The sequence below is a fragment of the Pantherophis guttatus genome, chromosome 2 (assembly GCF_059756535.1).
Source record: "Pantherophis guttatus breed Tessera chromosome 2, ASM5975653v1, whole genome shotgun sequence".
Lineage (NCBI taxonomy): Eukaryota > Metazoa > Chordata > Lepidosauria > Squamata > Colubridae > Pantherophis > Pantherophis guttatus.
Genome location: NC_142064.1, coordinates 146,292,253 through 146,315,519, shown reverse-complemented (window position 1 = coordinate 146,315,519; position 23,267 = coordinate 146,292,253). Strand labels below are relative to the sequence as shown.

General features: G+C 44.6%; 1 protein-coding gene across 14 annotated transcripts in view; it reads right to left on the bottom strand.

The window, feature by feature from the left end:
* Nucleotides 1-6,058: 6,058 nt before the first annotated feature.
* The window catches only part of KMT2D (lysine methyltransferase 2D), a 104,462-nt gene continuing 87,253 nt past the window's right edge, over nucleotides 6,059-23,267 (bottom strand). For all 14 annotated transcript variants that reach the window (XM_060688828.2, XM_060688833.2, XM_060688836.2 and 11 more), the window contains 10 exons: nucleotides 21,832-21,959; nucleotides 21,190-21,316; nucleotides 20,963-21,087; nucleotides 18,795-19,938; nucleotides 16,224-16,360; nucleotides 14,860-14,990; nucleotides 12,906-13,191; nucleotides 11,323-11,396; nucleotides 10,108-10,216; nucleotides 6,059-6,797 (listed from right to left, as the gene is read on the bottom strand). In XM_060688828.2, the coding sequence (XP_060544811.2) occupies nucleotides 6,705-6,797; nucleotides 10,108-10,216; nucleotides 11,323-11,396; nucleotides 12,906-13,191; nucleotides 14,860-14,990; nucleotides 16,224-16,360; nucleotides 18,795-19,938; nucleotides 20,963-21,087; nucleotides 21,190-21,316; nucleotides 21,832-21,959 (2,354 nt within the window). In that variant the 3' untranslated portion in view covers nucleotides 6,059-6,704. The remainder of the gene's footprint in view (nucleotides 6,798-10,107; nucleotides 10,217-11,322; nucleotides 11,397-12,905; nucleotides 13,192-14,859; nucleotides 14,991-16,223; nucleotides 16,361-18,794; nucleotides 19,939-20,962; nucleotides 21,088-21,189; nucleotides 21,317-21,831; nucleotides 21,960-23,267) is intronic.

The following is a 23,267-nucleotide window of genomic DNA, read 5'->3' as shown; positions in this document are numbered from 1 at the left end:
TTCTATGTTTCACTTTTCTTCTTTATACTGTAACTGCTATTCTAATAGCTCATCCTTCATTAGTTATTGCATTACATTCTTGATTAAATTAAATTATCTTTCCATTGATATATAATTTTATGGTACTACTCAAATAAATAAATAAATAAATAAATAAATAAATAAATAAATAAATAAATTTATTTCTGTACCGCCCTTCTCCCAAAGGACTCAGGGTGGTGTACAGCCTATTAAAAACACAAAGACAAATATCAGTTAAAAATAATTAAAATTATTACATAATTTCGACTCAGATTTAAAACCTCAAGAATTTAAAACACCCAATTTAAAAATCATTACATTGATAGCCCGGCTTGGCAGAACAGCAGGGTCTTGAGGGCACAGCGAAACACACGGAGGTCGGAGATCTTACGCATTTCCGGGGGCAGTTCATTCCACAGGGCAGGGGCTCCCATAGAGAAGGCCCTCCCCCTGGGTGTTGCCAGCCGACATAACTTGGCCGATGGCACCCTGAGGAGACCCTCTCTGTGGGAGCGAACTGATCGGTGGGAGGCTATTGGTGGCAGAAATCGGTCTCGAAGGTACCCGGGTCCTATGCCATGGAGCGCTTTAAAGGTGGTAACCAACACCTTGAATCGCACCCAGAAGACCACTGGGAGCCAGTGCAGCTCGCGCAGGAGGGGTGTCACGTGGGCACAATGGGTTGCGCCCATAACCACTCGTGCGGCCGCATTCTGGACAAGCTGGAGCCTCCAAGTGCTCTTCAAGGGGAGCCCCATGTAGAGAGCATTACAATAGTCCAGCTGGGAGGTGACAAGGGCGTGAGTGACTGTGCACAAGGCATCCTGGTCCAGAAAGGGCTGCAACTGGCGAATCAGGTGAACCGGATAAAAAGCCCCCCTGGCCACAGCCATCATATGCTCTTCTAAAGACAGCCGTGCGTCAAGGAGGACACCCAGATTGCGAGCCCTCTCTGTGGGGGGCAGAGATTCACCCCCAATAGTCAGCGATGGCACCAGCTGACTATATCGGGACACCAGAAACCACAGCCACTTGGTCTTGGAAGGGTCGAGTCTGAGCCTATTTCTCCCCATCCAGACCCACACGGGCTCCAGGTAGCGAGACATCACATCAAGGGCATCGTTGGGGTGGTCTGGGGTGGTGATGTACAGCTGAGTGTCATCAGCGTACTGATGGACTCTCACCCCAAAACCACGGATGATCTCACCCAGCAGTTTCACATAAATGTTGAACAGAAGGGGCGAGAGAACCGACCCTTGCGACACTCCCCATGCGAGGCGCCTCGAGGTCGACCCCTGCCCCCCTGCCAACACAAACTGCCGGAGAGGAAGGAGAACCACCGCAGGACGGTACCTATTCCTAACCCCCTCAACTGCTGCAGCATGATACCATGGTCGATGGTATCAAAAGCCGCTGAGAGATCTAATACGACCAGGACAGAGGAGCAACCCGTCCCGAGCCCTCCAGAGATCATCCACCAACGCGACCAATGCCGTTTCTGTGCTGTACCCCTGCCTGAAGCCCGACTGCTACGGGTCCAGATAGCTAGCTTCATCCAGGTGCCAGGGAAGCTGTTGTGCCACCACTCTCTCAACAACCTTCGCCACAAAACGAAGGTTGGATACCGGACGGTAGTTAGCTAATTCAGCCGGGTCCAGGGAAGGCTTCTTGAGGAGGGGCCTCACCACCGCCTCTTTCAAGGCAGTGGGAAAGGCACCCTCACTCAAGGAAGCACTTATAATTCCCTGGAGCCAGCCTCGTGTAACCTCCCGGGAGGCCAGTACCAACCAGGAGGGACACGGGTCCAATAAACACGTGGCGGCACTAATCTTACCCAGAACCCTGTCCACATCCTTGGGAGCCACACGATCAAACTCCTCCCAGATAATATTCTCAAGACCTACCCTCGTCTCCTCCCCCGGACTCATCCAGTCGGAGTCCAAGCCTTCTCGAATCCGAGCGACTTTATCATGCAGGAATTGTACAAAGTCCTCAGCTCGACCCTGCAAGGGATCTTCCCGCACTTCCACCCGAAGAAGGGACTGGCCCACCCTAAACAGAGCGGCTGGGCAGTTCTCTGAGATGCGATAAGAGTGGAAAAATGGTTAGAGTTTGCCGCTTTTATCGCCACTAGGTAGGTCTTGATATAAGACCTCACCTGTGTCCGGTCAGAATCGGATTGACTAGTCCTCCAGAGGCTCTCTAGGCGTCTTTTACGACGCTTCATCTCTCTCAGCTCCTCGGAGAACCAAGGAGCCAATTGAGATCGGCATCGGGTCAGAGGCCGTAAAGGCACGACGCGGTCCAAAGCCCCGGCGGCCACACTCTCCCAGGCGGCCACCAGGTCTTCGGTCGAGTCGTGTGCCAGAGTCTCAGGAAATGGCCGAAACTCCATCAGGAACCTTTCGGGGTCCATCAGGAACCTGGGACGGAACCATCTGGTCGGTTCCGTCTCCTTGCGGTGGGGGGAAGCGGATGGAAAGTCCAAGTGAAGGAGCGAATGATCTGTCCATGACAAGGGTTTAATGTCTAGGTCCCCTCTACCAAGATCATTCAACCACTAAAACTAGCTAATAAAAAATTATTAGCTAGTTTTAGAAAATACACTTTTCCCAAAAGGTTTCCACAATTTTGGCCACTACTGTATGTACATAAAAACAGAGAATAGGGGCAGTGTCAAATTAACCCAGCAGTGATCATGGTTACAGCAGATGATGATTAGGCATTGGCAGCCCAGCAGAGAAATTAAACTAAAATTAAACATTAAACCACTGATGGTGGCTCTCATTCAAAAGCCAAGCAGGCCATCCCAGGGTTGTTTTTACACCAAATAGTAGGAAATAACAGGAAGTATCCACTGACTGGGCACCAAAAGAAGGTACTGTATTTTTTGCACAGCAAGACGTTCTGGACTATAAGATGCACATTAGCTTTAGAGGAGGAAAACAAGAAAAAAAATCTGACTGCCTCCCAGCATCCATCCGGTATTCATTTGGCTAGCGTCCTTGCACCCCCCTCCCCCACCGCAATATTTGCTCTATAAGACGCACAGACATTTCCACTCACTTTTTTGGGGTGGGAAAGTGCGTCTTATAGTGCAAAAAATACGGTAGCACAGACATTGCTCCAAATATATGTTTATTTGTAAGTCAGGCCTGGTCTTGATGTGCTCTCCTGAATGAAAGAGAACTAGTAAGAAAATAACTTACCTGCATTTAACATCAGATGTGAGTCTATTTTCCACCGGCACATATTAAGCATAAAAAAAATCAGATTTGTCATTTGGCATTTTAAAAAAATCTCTTGATTTACAAAGCCTTTCTCAGAAAAACAATCATGAGAATTTTTTTTTCCATCTTTGAACCCAAATTATATCTATTTTAAAGCTGTACCAAATACACAACATAGCAGGAGCAAGGATGGGATTTGATTTTTCATTTTTTTGCTTTTATTTATGCTTTTTAAGGAATAGGTCTGTTTTGTTTTCAGTTCTTTCATTACGAAAGATAACTTTGCTATACAGAACTCACACACACAAAGTAACAAAATCCCCAACACAAAATATTATTCCTCACAAAGTCCACACTTTATTTTTAAAAAAGTGATTATTTGGGTTCATAAAAGGGTTAAAACTTAATATATATAATATGTGCAACTGTAAACAGATGTATGGGACAAGGCGTCAAATGCGGTTATACAGGCAGAGAACTTTAAAAAAATTTTTAGCTTCAAGACCAGGTTATAGTTTATATAAAAATTAAAAATCGTATAGTCTTTTTCTTCATCAGCTAAAATCTACAGAATTATCTTAAACTCTAACCGTCATCCCAAAATTTTTTGACAATCTATTATATTCAGTCATTTTATCATCTTTAAAATCTCTCTCAAGCTTTTAAACCTTTGTAGCAATTCTTTTAAAATTTATTTATTTATTTTTTTTACATCTTTACAGCCTTCCAAATTAATGGAAAGACACACAAAAACAAAATCCAAAGAGACAAAAATGTATACTGGCTTTAACTCAAACCTTTATTTTAAAACAACGTCCAGTGGTTTTGTAAATGATAAAAAAAATTCCCCCCTTCTCTACACAAATGTCACCTTATATACAGTTTTAATTACTTTAATAATTTGTCATTCCCTCCTACTGTTTTGTAACCGTCATAGCTTAGATCGGTTTTGCAGAAGCAGCTTTGCACTCAAGAACATGGTTCTCATCTTGCCACAAGTTTTTTTTTAATTATTATTAAAAAAGACACTTTTGCATGCTAACCCTGATTTTAATACCCCCCTCTTGTCCTTCTTCTGACTTCGACTATGCACACGTTCCCTCTGCACTGTCTGAGCGATCATCTGTGAACTGTGGTCGGTCAATGCCACTCTTACGGGCATATTGGAGGATGTGTGTGTGTTTAGAAACCGGAGAAGGGAAGTGGTGCAGTTGTGCGTTAAATGATCTGAACGATAAGAAAGCCTTCTCCATCAAGACCCTCTGACATCTGCTCCTCTGGCGTGTCAACTTCAGTTCAAGGGTACAGCAGTCTTCCAAAGTTTCGTTCAACAGCAGGGAGAACACGTGTCTTATTTTAAATGGTGAAAACACATTTCTGACTGTCTCACCTGTATAATGCCCATAGTTTGCCTTCGGTTAATAAGAAATTTCCCTATAAAGGGGGGGAGGGAGATGCTGCTGGGCAGATGGCTCTTTAGATACTGGTTATAAACTGATTTTTTTTCTTATTTTTTTTTTAAAAAAGGAAAATATATATGTATATACACAGGAAGCATAGAAACAAGCTCTTTACACGCTTCCTACCCAAAATTCTGCAAATAAACAAGTCTCTCTCTCTCTCTCTCTCCCGTAGTTCCCGTCCCACCCAATGGAGGGGGAGAGCGGGGAAGGTTCTGCAGAGATCCACCCAGCAGTCCAGAAAAACCCTGCAGGCAGGGTGTTCCTCCCCATGCTATTTCAAATATATACACAATATATTTATATATTTATATATATATTTATATATTTATTTATTTATATAAATAGATAAATAATCCCAAACTCTGCAATGTGCCCACATCTCTCAATCTCCTCCGTTTATATATACAGACATAATTATACATCCACACTCGCACGCATCCACACTGTGAGCCTTCAGAGCAGCAAGTTGATCAGGGGAGAGGAGAGAGGGAACCGACCGACTGCCTCTTTACCGGAAGGGACGAGTCTCACTGGGAACCATCTCTCCCCCACCTGACATTGTCAAGAGTTCACCAATGCTAACCCTTTCCTTCTTAATCCAATGAACATTTCCCTTTTCTGGCCCACAGGCAAAAGGATTTCTCGAGTCTGGGTCTACCAACCAAGCAGCTCTGCTGGGTATGGTCTCAGGTGACTTGAAGTTCTCTCTCCTCCTGGCATAGTCAAGCCACCTCTTGTTTTGCAGTGCGTCCGGCTCTTCTGTTGATGTATAGGGATTCCCAGAGCTCTGCGGTTCAGCCTCCAAAGAGGTCCAGGAGACTGAGGGCTACCTGGGGTTGCAGGGAGACCGGGGAGAGAAGAGGAAAAAAGGCAAAGGACAAGTCCAGAAGAAGACATTTCTCACCTCACCTCCGAGTAATTTCCCATGGATGACAGGGCAACTGTGGCTCTCCGTGTTCGGGGGACTCAGAAAGAAGGGTGGCACAGCGAGGGGCTCACATTAGAGAGAAGGGGGGGTGGGGGGAAAGACACCAAAATCTAACGCTTCAAATGAGGTAGGTTCAAGTGCAGATGCTCCTCGCACATGGAAGTTTTCGGGGGGGGGCGGGGCTAGAGACAAGGACATTCTGTTTCCAATTCCTGCAAGGCAGCGCCTGCTCTCTCTTGGAAACAGACCGATTCCAAAAAGCACACGTATGTACACCCACACTCACACACAGTTTAAATCCAACACCCAAAAGTAAAGAAAATCCAGAGGGAGGTGCTCTGGAAGGTGGATTGTCAAGCTAAAACAAGTCTCTTTGAAGTCTCTTGTTACCTTGGTAGATTAGCAAGCAATAGAGATTAGGGTTTTTTTTTTTTAATTCTTCTTGCGTCCAACACGCACACACACAAAGGGGATGGGGGGTGGGGAACCCTACAAATTCTTGCCTGGAGCTTCCATAGCCATGCTGCAGCCCTCTTTCCCCAGCTCCGCTAAACAGAATGCCCCAGGGCTCTCCCCCACCCCTCACCGCAGTATATTTTTGATAGTCCATTATATACAGGTGCACAGGGGTAGAAGGATCCCCATTTTGCCCGCAAAAGAAAAATATTAAAAAGAAAACCCTGAGTTCCAGTTTATCCGTTTTCCCACCCCGGGTGGAGTTGCTAGCGGCGGCTGCCTTTTGTTGGGGGAAAAGTCGGTTTGCCTTGTCAAAAGCAGGAGGCAACCGAACCCAACTGCCATAGAACCAACGCGATGTAAACCACCAATGATATTGGCTTGCAGGGGCAGGTAGGCTGACATCGCCCCCTTTTTAAATCTGGGTCCCGGCTACCTCACGAGCATGTTGGGATGGCAAGTTCCAATCATGCTTTCCCTGGGTGACTCTCGGCCACGCTGGCTGGTTGGGAGAGTTGGCAGGAAAGGCCTCTCTCGCCCAGCCGAGGGCACCATGCGTGCCAGGCTATCAGGTTGGCCTCTGCCTCGTCAAAGAGCCCCATGGGGCTAATTCATCCACTTCCTGCAGTTCCAGGCTCCACAATGGCACGGGATTTTGTGCTGATCGTCTTCAAAGTCAAACTGGTAATCATATGTCAGCTGCAGGAGAAAGAAACGAGAACAGGGTAACTCAGGCTTAATTCAGGCTTTTTTTTTCTGGCACACTTATAATGCAGGTAGCCCTCGACTTACGACCACAATTGAGCCCCAAATTTCTGTTGCTAAGCGAAACATTTGCTAAGCGAATTATGCTCCATTTGATGAGCTTTCTTGCCACAGCTGTTAAGTCAATCGCTGGAGTTGTTAAATTAGTAACACGGTTGTTAAGTGAATCTGGCTTCCCCCATTGACTTTGCTTGTCAGAAGGTCATAAAAGGGGATCACATGACCCCGGATCCCTGCAGCCATCATAATAAATATTGAATCTGTTGCCAAACATCTACATTTTGATCACATGTCCATGGCGATACTGCTATGATCGGAAGTGTGAAAAGTGGTCACAGGTCATTTTTTTTCCAGTGCCGTTGAACAGTCACTAAATGAACCGTTGTTAAGTTGGCAATTTGTGAAGCATTCCAAAGTTACAATGGCACTGAAAAAAGTGACTTAAGGCTGGTTTTCACACTTATGATCGTCGTAGCATCCCTGTGGTCGCGTGATCAAAATTCAGACGCTTAGCAACCAGCATGTGATCCCCATGTATAATCTTCCCAGCCGGCTTCCATCAAACAAAGTCAGTGGGGGAATGGCTTTGCAGCATGACTGCTGGCCATGGCACAGGGCTTGAAGTGGCCCCTCCCTTGTGGTGATGGCACTGGGGCTGAGGTCTGGGATCAATGGGGGCCAACTGAGGCTGCTGAAGGCCCAAGGTTTCTACTTCAGCCCCAACACCCCGCCACGAAGTACTGCTATGCAGGGTGGTCAAAAGGGCAGATGTAGAGTGGGGAGGAGATAGGTGGGTGGGGGGAGTCGAAACCCCCCTCAGTCATAAGGGCGAGCGCCCAAATTTTGATCACATAACCAGGCTCAAGGTTGACTCAGCCTTCCATCCTTTCGAGGTAGGTAAAATGAGGACCCGGATTGTGGGGGCAATAAGCTGACTTTGTATAAAAAAGAACACCGCTTAGGGTGGCCCGAAAGCCCTACTAAGCAGGTATATACAAAAGTATGAAGGCTATTGCTTAACACATTGTAAGCCGCCCTGAGTCTCCGGAAAAGGGCGGCATATAAATCGAACCAATAAATAAATAAATAAATAAATAAATAAATAAATAAATAAATAACCACAGGGGTGCTGCAACAGCTGTTAACTTCAGGGACTGGGTATAAGTTTGTTTTGTTCAATGCGACGGTAACTTTGAACGAATTGCTGAACGAATGGTCATAATTTGAGGAATACCTAGATCAGTGATGGCTAACCTTTTTGCCGTTGTGTGCCAAAAGCAGGGGGAGCACGGGGGGTCGCGCATGCCCACAACCATAATTCAATTCCCCCCAACGCCACGCCCCCCCGCGCATGCTCACGTTGACACCCCCCCCGGCACTCCCCCTGCTTTTGGCACGCGACGGCAAAAAGGTTACCGGTGGGCCCGGTAGGCCTGTTTTTCGCCCTCCCCAGGCTCCAGAGGCTTTCTTGGAGCCTGGGGAGGGTGAAAACGACCTTCCCCATCCCCCCGGAGGCCCTCCGGAGGCCTCTCCAGTGGACCCAGAAGGCCCGAAAATCAGTTGGCCGGCACGCACATGCGCGCTGCACTAAACTAGGGCTACATTCGCATGCCCACAGATATGGCTCTGCATGCCACCTGTGGCACGTGTGCCATAGGTTCGCCATCACAGACCTAGATGTTGAAAAAAGTCCAAACATTTCAATGGGTATTTTTTTCTTTTTCACATGACTGTATATAAACACCTGTCAGACATTGGTACAGGCAAGGAAAGGATTGAATGCAAACACATCAAATGAGATATTCATAGCCCCATTGTCCAGAATAAGCAAGCCAAGTAAAGCAAAGCCTTTGTAGATCATTAAAACCAAAATGAAATAAGCTGTAACTTTATTTTTTATGTGTACCTCTCTTCCTCATTTAGGATGCATATGGGACTTAAAGCAATGTATTCATTACGGGAGAAAGGCAGAAAACTTTCTCCAAAGGATAATATTAATGGAACATAATGTAACAGCTTTGTTGAAATTTAGCAGATCAGTTTTGTCAATATATAAGTGAGAGATCACTGAAAGCCTGTATGTTCTAGCTTGAATTGAAGAAGAATTAATAAAAAATAGAAGTAAATACTAAGTAAATAAGCTCAAAGTGTACTAGAATATGAAATCTACCCTGTTATCATCAGACAGGCATTTTCTTTGTAACATTTTAAGGGAAATTATGCACTCTGTAGACAGTCCTCAACTTACAATGGCAATTGAGACAGGCACTAAATGAGGTAGTTGTGAAGTATAACTGTATCACTTAGTGACGACAATTCCTGCAGTCCTGGTTGCCATTGTTAATTGAATCCCACAATAGTTTGGGGACGCAACTTCCAGAGGCAGTGGGGAAGCCAGCTGGAAGTCTTAAATGCCAGGTCCATGGGGCAATAAGTGGTTGCTGCCAGGTAAGGGACAGTACAAAGGGGTGTGTGAGTGCAGGGAAGGGTGAGGGAGAGTGCGCGAGAGGCACCGCATGGGTCAGGGAATGTGTGCGGGAGACACAGGGAGAGTTGGGGAGGGTCAGGGAGTGTGTGCAAATGTGTGCCTAAGGAGTTCACAGGTGGGGAAGGAACAAACAGGCATGTGAGAGGCACAATACAGAATGGATGCAAGAGGGTGCATGAGAGGTGCAGCCTGGGTTGGATTGTCAGGAAGGGTGTGCAAAGGTGTGAGAGGTGCCATGCGAGTTGGGGAGGATGCAAGGGGATGCCCAAGAGGTGCGAGGGGGTGCTTGAGAGGTGTGGCGCAGGTCAGGAAAGGGTTCACAGCAGCATGTGAGAGTTGCAGCACATATCGGGGAGAGTGCCTGGGGGTGTGTTAATAGCTGGTGCGGCATGAGTGCAGAAGGGCTATGCAAGGGTATGTGCAGATGGGGGAGGCTTATCCCAGGAACATGTGATCTTTCTTGCCAGCATCTCCACTGACTTCTAGAGAAGGCAGCGGGAAAGGTTGCAAATGGCGATCACGTGTTCGGGAGATGCTTGGCAACCAGTTGTACTTGTGAACGGATGGCCAAACATCCAGACTGCCGTCCCATGACACGTGGGTATTGGGATAGCTGAGGACCAGTTGTAATCAGCATTTGTTCAATGCTGCCATAATTTGGAACGATTGCTGACTGAATCGGTTGCTGTCGTAGCTCAAGGACTACCTGCCCGTTCATTGTTGTGCTGTCTGTGTGTACAATAATCCAATATTCACCTCCTCTCCTTTGGGTATTCGGCGACTTGAGATGATGATGATCTTGTCTTCCTTGTCAAAAGTCACAACCTCAGCCACACAATTCGGTGCACAGGAATGATTAATGTACCTTGGAGGGGAAGAAGAAGGAAAATCATGCAAGGGGGCCCTGGGTTCTTCACTGTGGAGACCCATTCCGTGAAAGGTCAGAAGAGCTCAGCATAGAATTCTTCAGAACGTTCTTGAAACTCTGAATGGTGCTTGTTTAGGGTCATTGTTGCAGGATTCTGGCATTCTGAGCCGCAGTGGCGCAGTGGTTAGAATGCGGAATTACAGGCTGCTTCTGCTGACTGCCAGCAGTTCGAGTCTCACCAGCTCAAGGTTGACTCAGCATTACATCCTTCTGAGGTGGGTAAAATGAGGACCCAGATTGTTGGGGGCAAGATACTGACTCTGTAAACCACTTAGAGAGGGCTGTAAAGCACTGTAAAGCAGTATAGTCTAAATAAGTCTAAATGCTAAGTACTATTGCTAGTCTATTTTTAACATTAACAGGACTGTGGGTTTATGAGACCAAGAGTTTATGCAAAAATATGTAGTGTATTAAGAACCCTTTGAACTACCTGGGGCAGGATTTAATAAGGATTGCTTACATTACCTTTATTTTATTATTCTTATTGTTACGATCATCTTACTTACTGAATGCTTTCTATCTTGGCTTTTATGTTGTTTTTCTGTTTTAATTGATTTGCATGCTATTTTATTTGTATAAAATACAATAAAATTCATTTTAATTATTAATAAAACTAATTAATAAATAAAAATATCAACAATTGTATTTTTAAAAAAAGTTTTAAGGAAATAATAGCTTTCTATTTAAGAGGAACAAAGAATGACAATTGGTATTCAGTTGTGAAGCCAAGAATTAACTGGCCAATAAGCTATGCAACCCTTAGTTACAGCAGTTCCGAAGTACTTAATGACACACTCCTTCTTACTGAAATAAATGTTGTAACTAATAATGAAGAAACAGCATTGACCAATAATGAAAAACACAACCAGGCATATTGAAATCAATTAACTTTACCTGTTGCTTTTCCTATATTTCAAATGAGAACTTGAGAAGTAAAGAAACTATCTATTCCCATTTAAAATCAATGAAGTCTTTAAATGGATCAACAAAGCTAATAACTTTTAATTTTGTAAACAAATACTTATAAATTCAAATTCACTCACCTGGCAGGGCCACCTGTTAGGGTGGCATCGATTACATGCTCATTATTGATACGGAACATGTAGATGCCTCGGTTCTGGAAGAGCATGAAGAGAGAAATTATACAGCATGTTTCATGTTTCCTTCATGCTTCACAGATTTACCATCAATTTCAGCTGAATTTAGATTAACTGCTTTGGTAGCACAAATGCTAGGGGACAAGCATGAGATCGCTCTCTTTTGAAAAACTCTTAACATCACCTGACTTCATCCACATCCAGCATCAAAATATTTAGACTGAAATCTATTTATCCACTGGCTGAAGAAGCATCAATGTATGTTTAATGTGTACAGGTAATTCTCGATTATAGATGGTAATTAGGACTAGGATTTCAGTTACAACATGGTTGTAATCCGCAATATTATGTGACCATATCACTTAGTGGCGGCACTCCCCATTGCCATAATTAAGCAAGGATTGTAGGTCATTGAATCAGTTCCAGGTGGCTTGTGAGACCCAGGTAGGTGCAGCACATGGAGGGCTGGGAGTGGCTGTTTGATAACTGTGGCAAGGAAGGTTGTAAAATGGGGCAAAGTTAACTTAACAAGTGTGTCACTTAGCAACAAAAATTTGGGGCTCAATTGTGGTCATAAATCAAGGATTCCTGTATGTGACTGCATGGGTGCTGTGACAATTTCAAGGACTGATTGTAAGTATCCTTTTTCAGCACCATCGTAAGTTCAAATAGTTGCTGAAAGAATCACTAGTAAGCAAGGACTATCTGTGTGTACTTTTACCATATGAATATGGGAAAAACTAGAACATATTTAGTAGATAACCACATGGAAATGTACACAGACACAAACTAACAGGTTTCTTCACCTTCAGAAAGCAGTATACTGCACATTTCCTCACAAGCCAAATATGAGCTCTGTCAAAACAGAATCTGGGTAAGCTAACTCAAAGAGCCTGCTAGCACTCACCTCAAAACTTTGCTTAGCTTAAAATTGCACGTTACAACAAAAGCATATAGAAAAACGTCAGAAGAAATGGCATACGAAAAAACACAGTGTTTTCTTTTTTGTAAAATTAATGAAAATACAAAATGGTTATAGGATTTTGATGGCGTGGACCGATGCCACGCATGTGATAATGACTTATACAACTGTATTGTAAACTATTCTTCCCCAATTAAAGGACAGAACAGAATTCAAGGAGAGAACCATCCAAGTTCGGTGGCAATCCAAGATCTATAAATATCAAATATCCAATCAGAATCTGATTCTGATTGAATTTTCTTCATAATCAATAAAGCAAGTAACTTTCTCACTATAAATGTTAGCCTTTATAACAGGGTTTCCCCACCTTGGCAACTTTAAGATGTGTGGACTTCAACTCCCAGGATTCCCCAGTCATCCATGCTGGATGGGGAATTCTGGGACTTCAAGTCCACATGTCTTAATGTTGCCACATTTGGGAAACACTTCTCTACAAAGACCTACTACCCAAGCGAAGGCCACCCATCCTTCCTGCAATAAGAAGTGGATGTTTCTATTTCCTTGGCACAACTATATTCTAGTAGAGAGTCCTTATTCCACTCCTTACCTGCTCCTCGTAGATCTTTTCCCGCCTGTTAGCAACCTCGTTCCGAATGATGGTGCCAATGTATTCAATAACCATTGTGTGCTTCTCAAGATCCTTGGCAGCATAAAGCCCAAGCCCCTGGATGCGGGACCGGGCCAGGTACACATTGTTCTTCCATTCAGTTTTGAGACGGCGGTACTGTGAGGACTTGGAGTGCACAAACTGCTTGCTATAGGGTGTGTTTGTTTCCCCTGTGAACGTACTCTGGTAAGCTTTGGACATGCTGGTGCTGTTCAGAGTGTGGGGCCTTCAAAATACATAGGGAGAGAGGGGAGAGAAACAAATTATATGACGCCCATCAGTAAGGGTAGTGAAGACTTAGGATAAAATAGAGAGGTTTTGATATGCAATAATCATTGGGACTATGATGGATATGTAGGACTCAGCTTCTTCTGATCCCAATTGCTGAAATCCATTGACAAAGTTCTTTGCCGTTTCAAGGTAGAAAAAAGACTTTTAAACCGTAAACTTTAAAATAGGTTTAAAAGAATAACTTGTCCACTAACTCTAACAAAACAATCTAGAACAGTGATGGCTAACTTTTTTGCCATCACGTGCCAGGAAGGGGAGGGCGGGGGAGGTTTGTGTGTGTGCGTGCCCACACTCATAATTCTATGCGCCCCACCCTACGCATGCGCGTGCAACCCCCCTCTAGGAGTCTCTGGAGGCTGGGGACAGCAAAAAACGTCACTTCCTGTCCCACTGGGAGTTGGGAAATGGGCCGTTTCAGGCCTCCGGAGGGCCTCCGAGTGAGTGGGAAAGGCTGTTTTTTCCCTCCCCAGATGCACAGAGAGGATCTGGAGCCAGGTGAAAATAAAACGGGCCTTCCCCCCTCTCCCCCAGGCCCTCTGGAGGCAGGAAACAGCCTGTTTCCCTGCTTCTGGTGGGCCCAGAAGACCTGAAAATTAGCTGGCCGGCGCGCACATGTGCACCAGAGCTGAGCTGGCATGCCCACTGATATGGCTACATGTGCCACCTGTGGCACGCGTGCCATAAATTCACCATCACGGATCTAGAATATGCTTATTTTTCATCACACAGCTGGAAGAGGAATCTTCAAACATTATGACTTTATCCAGTCCTTATAAAATAATCTAAGTCAGTGGCCCCCAATTTTTTGAGCACCAGCGACTGGTTCTGTAGAAATAATTTTTTCTGCACACCGGAGAGGGCGTGGTTTCACATGCTGCCTGCATCCCACAGATGGGGCCTTCTTGTTTGTGCTGAGAGGTTTCTAGCATGCTGCAGATGGGTGCCAGTCCACAGACCAGGGGTTGGGGAACCCTGACCTAAGTTAGAGTCACTCACCACATCTTGGGCCGATGAATTTCACAATTTAATTTTGCACTAGCTGCTCTCTTTCACTCTAAATCTCCTAATTAGTTTCACTGGGCAACTATTGGTATTAGTATATTCACCGTGACAAAAGAAACCTATATTCCTGTTATTTTCCTCTATGTCATCCAGGACTTTGTACAACAGTATATCAGCTCTTCCTAACCTGAACAGTCCCAATGTTCTAGCTTTTTTTTTTTTAAATAAAGAAAATCTTTGCTTCCTTTAAACATTTTGGTTGTTCTCTTTTACAGCTGTATGACATCCCTTTCCAAAGATGGTGATCAGAACTGAACATGGTATTTTAGATGCGGTTGTGCCCCAGATTTGGAAAAGGTAGGAAATACTGGGTTCATTCTTTGCTTTGCAAAGCTTCTCTTGCCTAGGTTTTCATGCCATTACATCAGGGCCACAACACAGGAAGCTCCCTTGTTTTAAATCACAAGTGGCTGGTCTTTCTTATCAAATGTGATTCTACCCAGAATCTTCTGCATACATTTTACTCTCAACTTGATATCTCAATGCAGGTTCTTCACTGAAGATCACAATCAATGGAGCAACATAAATGCGGTTCACTCACCGTTTGTAGTGTGTAAGGATTTTGGGTTCTGATCGAGCACAACCAGTGGGATTGATCATGAGTGGCAGCTCCATGAGTGGATGACGTCCATAGCGAAACAGGTAATTCTGACAGCTTTCTACACCAGGCAGCTGGGAAGAGAAAAGGATGTGTCACTTAAAAGGCAGTAATGCTCAGAATGGCCAGTGAGAAAAGGAAAGACACAGTGACTAGACCAGGGGTGAAATGATACCTGTTCTGGCCAGTTCACCCAAACCGGTAAAAAAAAGTTCCGACAACAATCAGCTGTGCCGCGTGATTGTTGGAACTTTTTTTAAAGCATTTTTTTACTACCTATTCGCCTGAACTGGTAGTAAAAAAATGCTTTAAAAAGTTAAAAAAAAGTTCTGATAATCAGCTGTGTGACAATCAGCTGTGCCGGGCAATGGTAAAAATACGATATGAGCAAATTTAGCATCCTCACTTCCAGAACTAGTCTCATTAACCAGTTTATCAGTATCAACTTGAAAGCATGCTGTAGACTGTATTTCTGGGACTGTGGCTTTTATTAAACCTTTTATGAGCTGTGGATCAACCCAGACACAACAATGAGAGCATCTCTCAGAGAATGTAAAGTCCCTTTTGTGAGAACTAAAATGCCACCAAGATTACATATTGTGTGGACCCCACTGAAAAAGGGGGTAAGATAATGACTTCATTTTAAGGCATCTTCAATTTGCTACTGTAAGTCAAGAAAACATACTGTTTATTCAAAATTAATATTGTCTGCTTTACACTAATCCAAGCATGCTTGGTTAAATAAGACCATGTGTCTTGGTAGACTTGTAATGGGAAATTAGTCAGTTCTGCCACCAAGTTCTCTGTCAATAGAGACTGGAGGACTTATGAGTGAAGTTACTATTGTCTATAAAGACTTATCAATCTTGCTAGTTCTTTTTTCTTAGGATTAGAATCTGAGCGACCTATATCTAGGGATGGGTCGCAGAGATAAATTTCAGAAGCTGCTAATCTACCATCTACTCTACTTCACAGCTTTATCCCTGAAAAATGGCCAGGAAAATCCTAGAGGTGGTAGTTGTAGTCTTGGGGGGGAGGGGGCAGCGTTTCAATACCCATGCCAAAATTGTTGTTTGCTTGGCATTTCACGGTCTCCATGACAGTCATGGGAACATCCCTATTCATCATTCTTCCTACACAGAAGGCAGGATACATCTTCAATCTGATTTAGCTGCTAGATTTGGGCTGGTCATAAAAGAGTTGAATGATCCCTTTAGGATTAGATCATTTCCTGTCAAGATTTGGGCTGCTGCACCCAGTTGTTACTTCCTGATTCAGGGTTCCTATTTCTTGCATTTGGTACATACGGACTCCGCGATGCGCAGAACAGCATGCACTGTCAAGCCAAAGAGCTCTTCTCCCTTTAGATACTCGGGGAAAAGTCGCAGCATGTCAGCTTCCTTGCGCATCATAGCCACCGGTTCGATGATGCGATTCCAGACGGCTGTTAGAACAGAGGAAAAAGGAAGAAGAATTGAAAACGAGAGACGTTCATTTATCTGAGGCAGCTAAGTACACAGTTGCTGAGGGGGAGAATCAGAAACCAGACTCCAAATATATCAAAATGCTTGGCGGTAGGACAATCGTCTATGGTTTCAGACACGTGTTTAGGAATTCAGGCATAAAAATGCAAAAACTAGAGATGGCACAAATGTGCGTTAGGCAATCTTCAACAACTGCTAAGTAGATACATGCAACCAGATCCCTAAAAACTGACTGACAACAGGGTAGAATTGGGCAAAAAGACTCTTGTCTCATAATGCCGAAAGGCATCCAACCCTGTATTTGTTCCACCAAAACAATTTGTTCTACTTATTACCTATTTTCTATATCTAAATATCAAAACTCCAACTAATATAAAGAGTACAGGTAGTCCTTCAGTTAACAACGGTAAATTGGGATTGGAATTTCCACTGCTAAGTGATGCGGCTGTAAAGCACAATATCACATGACTTCATCACTGAGTGACAGCAATCTCTGCACTCCCCCTTGCTGTCGTTGTGCAAGGATCACAAGTCACTAAAGGAGTCCCAGGTGACTCACAAGCAGGGCAACAGGGAGGTAAGTGGCTGCAGCTGGGTGGGGGAGTGTGTGCGGATGCCAGTGAGGCACAAAACAGGAGCGTAGGTGGGTTGGCTGTTGCCAGGTGAGGGAGAGTGCATGCGATTTACCAGAGCTACTTGGAACCTTCCTTTTCAGCTTCCCAATTGACTTTGCTTATGGGAAGCGGGCATGGAAGGTCACAAATGGTGATCATGTAACCCTTGGATACTGCAACTGTTGAAAGGGTGAGTCGGTTGCTAGGCACCCAGATTTGGTCACATGACTGCAGGGGTGCTGGGACAGCCAGAACTTCGCGAACTGGTCATTAGTACCATTCATATAGTGCGGCTGTAATTTTGAACAAGTGAGCCATCATTAAACAAGAACTATCTGGATGCTCGTATAATTTATACCGTGTCTTCTAACTGCAGACATGGAATAGGTACTACTTTCTGATATGAACAAAAGACCAAAGATTTGAATGTGAGTGAAAGCTGTTTTACTTTTAAGGAAACCTGTTCTCTGGGAAATGAAATTGATCCTAAAAGGGAACGACACTTTGGTACGTTTGAATATACAGCTATGCTTCTCAACTAGTAGTAATATGTTTCATTCTGGTGGGGAAGCGACTCTCCTTCTCAATTAAGAGGAAGAGAGGAAGAGAAAGCATATGCACTAGTTACCTCTCTTTTAATCTGGATGGGGATTATTTGTTTGTTTAGGCTTGGGGGAAAAGATCGCTCCCATATCAGCAAATACAGGTAGTCCTTGACTCACAAACATCCCTTTAGTGACCATTTGAAGTTATAAAGCCCCTGGAAAAAAGTGACTCATGTCCGTTTTTCACACTTACAACTGTTGCAGCATCCCCGTAGTCATGTGATGAAAATTTGGACACTTGGTAACCAGCATCTATTTATGACGGTTGCAGTGTCCCGGGGTCATGTGATCACCTTTTGCGAAGTTCTGACAAGCAGTATCATTGAGGAAGCCAGATTCAATTAACAATCGTGTTACTGACTTAACAACTGCAGTGATCCACTTAACAACGGTGGCAAGAAAGGTTGTAAAATGGGGCAAAATTCACTTAACAGTTGGTTTGCTTAGCAACAGAAATTTTGGGTTCAATTGTGGTTGTACGTTGAGGACTATCTGTATTGTTTTGGCCTCAGTAAACTCTCAATCTCCCTACCCCCACCAAAGTTTCCTTCAGGGAGCTTGCCATGCCCACGTCCTCTTGTCAGAAGGCTGAAGGTCAGTATACACAGGCCTCAGGCCTGGGCCAAAGAAATGATGGCACAGATTATTTCCATATTTACTTCACAAAGAAATGGCCACTCTAGTCTGGATTGCCTCTATATGCCAATGTATTACTCCTTCAACTTCCTGATCATGAAAAACTAATCTCCCTTCTCCTCCCTATGGTCTTTTTAGATTGAAAATGTGAAAATAGCCCCCCTCCAAGCCATTTCAAATACTGGCTATCTGAAAAGCATGATTTATAAGGTAGCAACTATTTTAAAATGTTATTAATTTTACATGCACCCAAGAGGACATCTTTGGATGTCTCTGCTGAGCTGTGCAGGGTCCAAGAGTCTTCCTCCTACTTTCAAACACGAAATAAGCTCAATGCCTCAGAAAACAGACTGATCTTAACATACGCCTACAGCTGCTGTGCTTTTCAAACAATTAATTCTGGGCAGAGGAAGTGGGTTTTCTCAAATCAACCCTGCACAATATTAAGACAATCGGGATCTTAGAGGGAGAATTCTGGTCCTGCTCCAAAAGCTCCCAATCAGCAAACTCATGACAACAGAACCCAAGCTGATCTCTACCCTGTGGCGAGGAATCTGTGAAGACCAAATCCTCCAAACCATGCTCCATCACTTGAACCACAAACTCTGGCCGGCCGTTGTTCTCGCAAATGGTACAACGGTAGCAGCAACGCCGGTTGTTGGTCCGCAAACTCCAGTAGATGCGGGTGGCCTCGTAGCCCACAGGGTAGAGTGCGGTGGCGCTGTGAAAGTCTGCCATTTGGTGGGGCAAGAGCTGCCCTATGGCATGGAAGACCAGGCCTCCCACTCGGAACATGTGGAGGCGCTCCCCGCGCTGGATGATGCTGGCAATCTGCTTGACCTCGTCCCGCTCGATGTAAACCCGCCGGAAGACAGTAAAGGTGCTGAGCTCCTGGTCGCAGGGACCCTTGAGCTTGTGCAGTGGGCACAGCATCGTCTTGTCCTTGAAGAACATGCACTTGGCACGGATAGCACAAGCAAAGTGATAGACGTTGGGGCAGCGGATACGGTTGCAGCTGTTAGTGGCACCAGTCTTCTGGCAAAGTGAGCATTTGGTGAGCAGGCCCCGGTGCAGCGCTACTTCCACGTTAATGAGGGCCCCACCCTGAGTCTCGTAAACCTCCGTGGACCAGAGGGCACAGTTGAGGTGCACCCACAAGTCCAGATCAAGATTAAGGAGGCGGGCTGGACCATCCGTGGCTCCATCTCCTTCCTCATGGCAAAAGCAGCACTTCCGTAAATCACGTGGCACTTTCTCGGGCCGAAGAGTGGTGGCTAAGCGCTCGATGAACTCTGCAATCTCCCTCTCCCCGTCACGCTTGGTACCACCCTTCTGAATGGTAATGAGGAAGCGTAATCGTTTCCATCGCACCCCTTTCCACTTTTTTAGCCTTGGCTTGCTCTCCTCATTCTCTTCCAGGGGCCTGGAGCGAGGCTTAGCTTTAGGGGGAGACTGAGGAGCTTCTTCTTTAGGAGATGAGGGCGGAGGGGAGTTCACAGGCGGAGGTGGTGCTTCGGGCTCAGGGGGTGGTTCGGGAACCTTGGGTGGGCTTGGTGGAGAGGGTGCAAACGGGGATAGAGGAGGAGATGGTTCTTCAGGAAGTGTCAAGAGTTGCCGGACATCCAGATTGGCAACGTTGTTGATGTAGCAGTGTTGAGCAGCTTTTTCTGGAACTGAAGTCTCCTAAAAGGTGTGTGGAGGGGGGGGGGGAGAGAGAGAGAGAGAGAGAAACTTATCAGGTACTAAGAACCACAACAATTCTATGAGCTGATCAGAGTTGCTTCTTTATTGCTGCTTGACTATTTACAAGAATCTCACCAGACTGACTACACTCTCTTGGGAACCATCAGATAAAGACTTCAGGAATTCTAGAGGAGAGGGGCGGTGGAGTCTGGCCTCTGTGGCTTCCTTCCCTGCAAGGACTCCAAGCTTGATAGTTTTTTCACTTTTCCTCCCACTCTAGCTAGAGATTCTAGCACAAACACCTTTGAAAAAGAAGCAGACCCAACTAAGGCTACCAGCCAATTTACTTGATAGTAGACATCCTACCAGCACAACATATGCTTTTAATATGAGCACTATTCCATCACACCAAAGCCAGTTGACTATCAGAAATTTGATATTCCCTTTTTTATTTTTAAGAATTTGGTTAAGAGAGATAGCTGGCTAGGGGAACTGACTGAATGTCACGAAAGGAGGGCGTGGGTATCCTCAGACAGGAGTTCCACCCTGAAAGCAACAAAGTCTGAGAAAGATCACAAGTTGCTTCTTAAGGTAATCAACATCTTTTCTCAATAGGGTCCTCGTGCAAAAGATAAAATGGGGGGATGTGGCTCTATTGCAGAGGTTTTCAAACTTGGCAGGTTTAAGACTTGTGGACTTCAACTCCCAGAATTCTCCAGCCAGATATGCTAGAGCAGAGGTCTTCAAACTTGGCAGGTTTAAGTTTGAAGACCTCTGCTGTATTGTAAAGTATCATTATCTTCTTTCAAGAACTTTTTTTAAAAAAATTAAACAAAACACGTATCGAAATATGAGGTTGTGGTATTAATCTGTAATCTATTCTTACATGAAAAAGGAAGAAGAATTACGCCAAAAGCTTGAACAATTTTCTTTGAAATAAGCTTATTGCAAGTAGTTAAAAGCTGTTCAATAACAAAGGAGATTTTTAAAAAAAGAAAAAAAAAGTTCCCAGCTCCTCCTTTACCTGTTTGAGCAAAGTTAAGATGTCCAGTTCATTCTTGAGACTGTAGCCAGGCAACATGGCATCAAACTGTTTCAACCACTCTGGTCCTCCTTCAGGGCCCTTTGAAACTACTGGCTTCTCTTTGCCTAAGAAGGTTGGGATAGAGAAACAGGGACCAATAAAAGACAGACTGGAAAAAATCAGAAAAAGATGTACTACCAAGAGGCCATCTTGACTGGAATACTCACTTTGTGCATCAGTTTCACCTTTCCTGGGTTCACCGGTTACATTTCGCTCTGGAAACAACACTTCATAAGAACTGGGAATCTTCATGCTCAAAAGTTCTGCCACTGCCACCATGACACCGTTCAGGTTCTGGAGAAGACGATGGGAATGGTCAGGAAAGTATTTTGAGCAGACTGAGAAATGGAACCCCCAAACCCTTTAGTGTAGCCTAATCACCAAATAAATACTTTGATTAAAATATCCATGGTGCAGGTCATGTGACAGAAGAATGTCAGCACATTCTTGTCGATGTGGGGGGACACATCAACCTGAACACCTACCAAGTGCTTGACAGCTGTTTAGTAATAAGACCCAGAAAAGTAATAACAATAAAAGATGTTCAGACTCAGGATAAGCTGTCAGAATAGGTGATGGCTATGGCACAAAACAAAACTAAGAGACTTCTTGCATTTCTACCAAATGTGAAAAATTGATAATGATACCCCAATAGGGCTCTGAGACAAACAAGGCAGATAAGTCACTTCATGAGGACTTTATCATGCCTAAAATATCTATACAGCAACTCTTGCCAACTCATGGCCTTCAAATATCTTGGACTATAATTCCCAAGGCTCAAAAGACGACTTTTGGTGCTTGCTCCATACCTTGGCAGCAGCTGCAGACACGGTGAGCATGACGGAGACCTCACTCCCTTTGGCTCTCTCCCAGGAAGTGCTGGGTGTTTCCTTTCCCACTGGCTCTACAGTCCCATAGGATTTGGAATCTGGGAAAACTGAAGGAAGGAAAGCAAAGGGAAAATAAAAAACGTGTCAGAAGCTGCCACTCAAGCCCGTATTCCAGAAATTCAAACCACTTATCTAAAGTTAGGTTAATTCACCCCTTAATCCGGAATCGTGTACCTGAATAGACTTAAGTCACAGATCAACCAATACAAATGCCAGTGTTTTCCTGAAGGCGTGGCTCCCAGTGTCAGTCTGGGAGATTAAAAATTACTCAGAGCAGAAGGTCAGAGGAGGATAACGACAGCGATGACCAAACGGAACTGAACATCTAGGAGACTTCATTCATCATGATCTCATTCACTTATTGTATTACACTTTACACGGGGCTGCCCTTGAAGACAACCTAGAAATGTCAACTAGTATACGATGCCTACAGAGTTGTTGCATTACTATCATTTAACACTACTTACTGCTACAGGAGCTGCACTGATTGCTAGTATGCTTCTAAGTGCAATTCAAAACATTGATTATTCCTTACCCTCTCAAGGGCCTGGTTGCCTAACATACTGTTTTTCCCAGATAGATTCTGCCTATCCATCTGAGCAACCATAGAATGCCTGCTGAAGTTCTCCATCTATAACAGGACATTGTGGGAAGGATCACAGAAGTGCCTCTCCTCTAGAACAGCGGTCCCCAATCTTTCTGGCTCCATGAACTGGCAGCAGCAGTGGCGGTGGGTAGGGGATGGTTTCACGCATGCAACATAGCTTTCTATGCATTCACAAATGAAGCTTTGCGCACTCACCTGCCCCTTACCTGGCCCGGTTCCCAACAGGCCACAAGACGGGTACCTGTCTGTGTCCTGGGGGATTGGGGTCCCCTGGTCTAGAATACCTTGTTGTCTGCCACCCCCAGGTGGCTCCCATTTTCATAACCTACTGAAGACCTGGCCATTTTGAAAGGTCTTTAGAGTTTATGTCTAATGCCAAACTGGAATTGTTATTGTATAATGCAACAGTTTATTATGGTTATTACAGACATTGGTATGTTGTTATCATTGCTCAGGTATATAACATTTAGAATCTTTTTAGATCAGAACAGTTTGGATTAGAGGAAACTTTTTGTCTAGGAAATGCAGATGCAACAAGGATTAAAGATTATTCTAGCTCAGTGGTTCTCAATTTTTTCTTCACCACAGACCCCCTTTAAATAACTTTTGTGGCCACGGAACCCCAACTCAAGATTTAAATCATAACATTTCTCCAAGCCTTCCCAGACCCTCTGTGACATCGCAGCCCCCCAGGGGTTCACAGACGGCAAGTTGAGAACCACAGTTCTAGCTCATGGGTTATCTTCCC